This window comes from Antrostomus carolinensis, unplaced genomic scaffold (assembly GCF_000700745.2).
Source record: "Antrostomus carolinensis isolate BGI_N321 unplaced genomic scaffold, ASM70074v2 scaffold39108, whole genome shotgun sequence".
Lineage (NCBI taxonomy): Eukaryota > Metazoa > Chordata > Aves > Caprimulgiformes > Caprimulgidae > Antrostomus > Antrostomus carolinensis.
The window spans coordinates 240-5,472 of NW_010334351.1; the positions used below are offsets into that span (position 1 = coordinate 240).

Below are 5,233 nucleotides of genomic sequence, written 5' to 3' on the forward strand. Positions count from 1 at the left end.
GATGAGAGACCTTTTTCCCCATATATTAATTTCTGGTGGATGGCATTGGGCCCATAACGGTCTAGTAAAACACTTTGGATTCTGTGTTTGCAGCCCACCCATGTTCAAAACTATTTGGGCCAGTAGATATAGCTCAAGTATTTTTGGTGTTATCTCCATATATTTTTCTGTTGTCAGGAGCTGCCAGGTGCAGTGAAAGCCAGCTAACCTTGGACAAAAGGAAAATAAAAACTCTAGTGCACCTATCTTAATAATTTTGATACTCTAAACCAAAATTAATATCAACTTTTTATGTTGTTTTCTATCTTCAATTTCCATAGGTTCTTTCTTTGTAATATTTGCATATCTGATTCTGGGGTTTTTTTGTTTTGTGCTCAAGTTTTAACGTATTTTAAAATATTGTTGCTCCATAGATGAAAATCTTCTTGAGCTGATGCCTTCACTACATTTGGAAGCTGTACAGCCATCAGCTTCTTAGCTGCTCTGCTTGCTGACACTGAAGAGTCTAGGATTTTTGGTAAGAGAGCATGACTTTTGTCAGTATTTTCAACAGTAAACCTTTCTCTGAAGGACTCTGCCTCAGAATATCTGGTCTCTGATAAAAGGCAGCAGGGTGCTGGAGAACTGTCTTGTAGGTTACACTGAGTGTTTGAGTGCCTGGAGTCCTGATCTGTCTTCTTGGTGAACTTTTTGTTGAGGGGCAGGAATGTGAAACTGGACTTCAGTAGTTTTATGTATATAATGTGTTGTTAAATGTAATAAAATGGACTGGGGAGAGGGGTGAGAAAGGGGAGCAAGGAAAAAAACCTCCTGTGTTTAATGTGAAGGTTTAAAAAATGTTTGTATTGTTTCATAAAGTAATGAAAGATAAACTATACGTACAAACAAGTCTGTTTAATACTTGAATGTTTTTACTGTGCAGTTAATTTAGACCATTCAAAATGAATGAACATCCTAAAAAGAGGAAAAGGAAGACTCTACACCCATCTCGATACTCAGGTCAGTCTAGAGCTGGAGTTATGTACACTTTAGTAAGCTTATTTTTTCTAAAAACAATTACTTTATTAGGAGAAGGGACTGCATGTGCTCATACATGGAAAGTTATCACCCTAAAGGGTGGGATAAGAAGTCTTGGTATGAATGCAGTGAGTACCACTGTGTGCTCTGCTCTTTAGCTACGTTCAGCCAGTCCATCTGAACAGGTTTGTTCTCTACTCTGCAAATTGGGAAACTTGCTCATCTACAAAACAAAGATGATTCTGCTAACACACAAAGTGAGGAATTTTGTAAAATTTGAGGTGGGGGATGTCCAGAAGTGTTCAATGCTGAACAAACCGTGCTCCTGCCACTGTCTTCAGTGGGAGCAGAGTTTGATAAGGGTTGTATCTGGTACTCCAAACATCAGGGCAGCAGCTGGAAGTTGTAAATCACAACAGGGATGTTATCAGGCCAGCACAGAATTTTCCCAGCACAAGAAGTAAAAACATGGCCAGTGAAGAGAATTTTGGTGAATATGAAATACACAGTCGCTACATCAATGTTTTACTATTCAAACTTAATTTTTTTTCTTTTAGATTCTTCAGGTGCAAGCAAATACATAGACAACAGTGGAATCTTTTCTGACCACTGCTATAGTGTCTGTTCTATGAAACAGCCAGATATAAGGTTTTCTGAAAACAGAGGTAAGACTACATTTTGGGGTCTTGTTCTGCAATTCGTTACTAAGTGTGTCATCCTCCTATTCATAGAAGTAAATACAATACAAAATATGTAGTGGATGACTTATGAGCATTGTTGTGATCTGATGGATCTTGGATCTGGTGGTCACCTTAGACTGATGGAAGCTTGTTTAATCATTATAATTGAAATACAGTTTTCAAAGTAAAAAATGATGGTGGCAAAAAGATCCTTTAATTTTACAGCATTTACAGGGATGATTAGACTTCTTTAAATATCCACTAGCTAGGTAATGTAAAGCTGATGTAAATAATCTAAGAGATCAGATGAAATTTACCAGTAATTGGCATTGAACTGTACTTGTACTTATAGAAAACAAAATGCCTTTCTGTACAACGTCCACTAGAGGATGTAAAGTTTAGCAGAGCAAATGTGAGGATGGATTGTTATTACATGTATTTTTCTGTTCACTCTAATAAATTAGCTAGCAAATCTCCGAAAGTCTTAACAAAGTATTCTATTTTAAAACGTGACATCCAGAAATATTTAAGAGTATTTCAAAATTGTGCCTTTCAAACGTAAAGTTTCATTTAAGGGTTTTAAGGTTTTTTTTCTAGTATAATCTACTGACATTTTTTCACTGAAATTTTAAAGAGATTTGCCACTTCTTGAATTCTTTTGTTGTCTTTTGTATATAGGGAAATAATTTCTAAGTTATTTATTTTTACTTTCTTTAATGTAGATGATGTGATTAGTATGTAAAGATAAATGTGTGCAACTAGAATAAGGAGATAAGATCTGTGGTTAAAGGATCACGATGATGCTACTATAGACAAACAATGACAAGAAAATCCTTCTTTTATCTCTGCAGGTAGATTCCACGGCCCTGCACAGAGCCTGGACACCGATGATGATGGGAGCCCAGTACATGCTGGGACTTCTCACTGGAGCGGGTCACATTCCAGCGTTGTGGGGTTCCACTATATAGACCCTAAGAAGAGGGATAAAGGTAGAGGTCAGTGTGTATTTGCAGTTTAAGTGCTGGGAAGCTGGAGAATACAGCTGCTGGCTTTTGTTGTAACATTTTTGCTTTGATAGAGAGGTGAAGGATTTGCAGTTTGTTATTTATTTGTTAGTTAAATGTAAAATATGGTCTGGCTGGGGAAAAATAACTGCTTTTTGTATTTGCAGCTAACTGAAAAGTTAAATATGAACCCAGGTGTTTTGCAGGGGTTTTTTTAACTTTTTGCTTTTATTATCTATTTCCTGCTGCAGATAAGGGTACTAACAATGGAATGTGCAGAGATTTATGTGATTCGCCTATATTCAGTGACAGCCCTACAGAAGAAGAGAAACCTCTCGATATTCAGACTGTAGAAATTTCTACAACAGAAGTGAATGCCGTAGAAGTTCATGACATAGAAACACAAACTGTGTCACCTGAGAAGCTAGAAGCTGAGGACCTGGAGGAAATCCCTCTGGAAACCTGTAAAATCTTTGAGAAGAACCAGGCTTTGAATATCACAGCTCAACAGAAATGGCCTTTGCTGAGAGCCAACAGCAGTGGCTTATACAAGTGTGAGCTCTGTGACTTTAATAGCAAGTACTTTTCTGATTTAAAGCAGCACATGATCCTGAAGCATAAGACGTGTACGGACACTCACGTCTGTAAAGTTTGTAAAGAAAGCTTCTCCAGCAAAGTGCAGCTCATTGAACACGTAAAACTACACGAGGAGGATCCGTACATCTGTAAATACTGTGATTACAAAACAGTGATATTTGAGAATCTGAGTCAGCACATAGCAGACACTCACTTCAATGACCACCTTTATTGGTGTGAGCAGTGCGATATGCAGTTCTCGTCCAGCAGTGAGTTGTACCTGCACTTCCAGGAGCACAGCTGCGATGAGCAGTATTTGTGTCAGTTCTGTGAGCATGAAACGAACGATCCAGAAGATCTGCATAGCCATGTGGTGAACGAGCACGCGTGTCGGCTGATAGAGTTAAGCGACAGCTATAACAACAAGGAGCGGGGACAGTACAGCCTCATCAACAAAATCAGTTTTGACAAGTGCAAAAACTTCTTTGTATGCCAAGTGTGCGGCTTTAGGAGCAGGCTGCATACCAACGTCAACAGGCACGTAGCTATTGAACACACCAAAATATTCCCTCATGTTTGTGATGACTGTGGGAAGGGCTTTTCAGGTATGTTGGAATACTGCAAGCATTTAAGCTCTCATTTATCTGAAGGGATTTATTTGTGTCAATACTGTGAATATTCGACAGGACAGATTGAAGACCTTAAAACTCATTTGGATTTCAGGCATTCGGCAGACTTGCCTCATAAATGTACTGATTGTTTAATGAGGTTTGGAAATGAAAAAGATCTTTTAAGTCATCTTCAGATACATGAGACAGTATGATTATTTTCCTTCCCCTGTAATCAATTTGTTAGAATTGGAATTAATTACCAATCACTGAAACGTGGTATTAAATACAATTTCAACAGCAATTGTACAATTCTAATGTTTTAATCTTTGTATCAGCAAAGCGTGTGTAACAACTTGGTGTGAATTTCCTTACCTAGGGGTTTCAGTAGGAATCATCCCATTCACGGTGTGATGGATCAAATACTGGGGGGGAGGGACAGAGGGAGTAGTTGCATGTTGTGATAGCAGTTCTGATGGTCATCTCACACTTTCACACCTCATGTGCAAGACCAGCTCTCTCCAGTTTAAAAAGGGACAAGGAGAAAGCCAACATGGAGTTCCATGCTGAAGTAATGCCATACTGATCCCAACTGCCTGTCCAGCTCACGTTACCCTCTGTGGCAGCAGGTCATTGTGCTGATTTTTAGCCAGTTGCACCAGGCTGCCAAAGATAAGGCTGTTCCAAAAATTCCCAGGCATGGACGTCTCCAAACGCACATACCAGCTGCATTTCCCACCTCGTACTCTTGATAAGCTTTTAGAATTGTCTTGTTTTTCAGCTGGGGTGCCCGTCGACCTCATTGTTCACTTTCTTTATTCGGTGTTTAATTTCAACTCCTATCTGTGGTACTATCCAGTAACCCTCTCTTCCACACATTTACTGCACACAACCCACATGATTTTTGTCTCCTTTATTTACCTTCAGTTCCTGTCTTTTAATGCACCAAGAAGACACACATTGCTTCTGTGTAGATTGGGTCATGTTTCAAGGAGTAATTGTAAGGGAATTTGGAAAGTGATCCAGCTGAGAATGTACAGTGTGTGTGATTTATTTTCACATTAAAATCCTAATTTAGCTCTCACTGAAATGATGAATGTCACCAACCTCATTTAGAGCAAGCTTCTATTAGTTTATAATAATTTTATAATTAGTTTATAATATATTACTGTAATTCTGTATATTTATAATGAACTTTTCACCGCTAGTAACTTGAGGACAGTTATTTTAATTCTGTAAATTTTAAACTTCTCCTATATACTGGCTTAAAACACTGATACAGTACAAAAATTTTATTAACTTTAATCACTTTCAAATGATTTTACACATCTGTTCAGATTAGATAGTG

General features: G+C 38.1%; 1 protein-coding gene across 2 annotated transcripts; it reads left to right on the forward strand.

The window, feature by feature from the left end:
• The first annotated feature begins 905 nt into the window (after window positions 1-905).
• Window positions 906-4,189, forward strand: ZNF639 (zinc finger protein 639). 2 transcript variants are annotated; one of them, XM_029086549.1, is made up of 4 exons: window positions 906-999; window positions 1,575-1,682; window positions 2,549-2,692; window positions 2,953-4,189. In XM_029086549.1, exons 1-4 carry the CDS (start codon window positions 942-944, stop codon window positions 4,098-4,100), a joined length of 1,458 nt encoding a protein of 485 aa, XP_028942382.1. In that variant the 5' UTR covers window positions 906-941; the 3' UTR covers window positions 4,101-4,189. The 2 variants fall into 2 exon arrangements, with proteins under 2 accessions (XP_028942382.1, XP_010172500.1); XM_010174198.1 differs by having other exon boundaries at window positions 937-999; window positions 2,549-2,686.
• Window positions 4,190-5,233: the final 1,044 nt, after the last annotated feature.

Bases quoted from the DNA above. Each gene is read 5' to 3' on its own strand.
- ZNF639 (XM_029086549.1), top strand. From the start codon at position 942: ATGAATGAACATCCTAAAAAGAGGAAAAGGAAGACTCTACACCCATCT. The intron at 1,000-1,574 runs GTCAGTCTAGAG...TTTTTCTTTTAG, and splicing joins ACACCCATCTCGATACTCAG to ATTCTTCAGGTGCAAGCAAA. The intron at 1,683-2,548 runs GTAAGACTACAT...TTATCTCTGCAG, and splicing joins AAGGTTTTCTGAAAACAGAG to GTAGATTCCACGGCCCTGCA.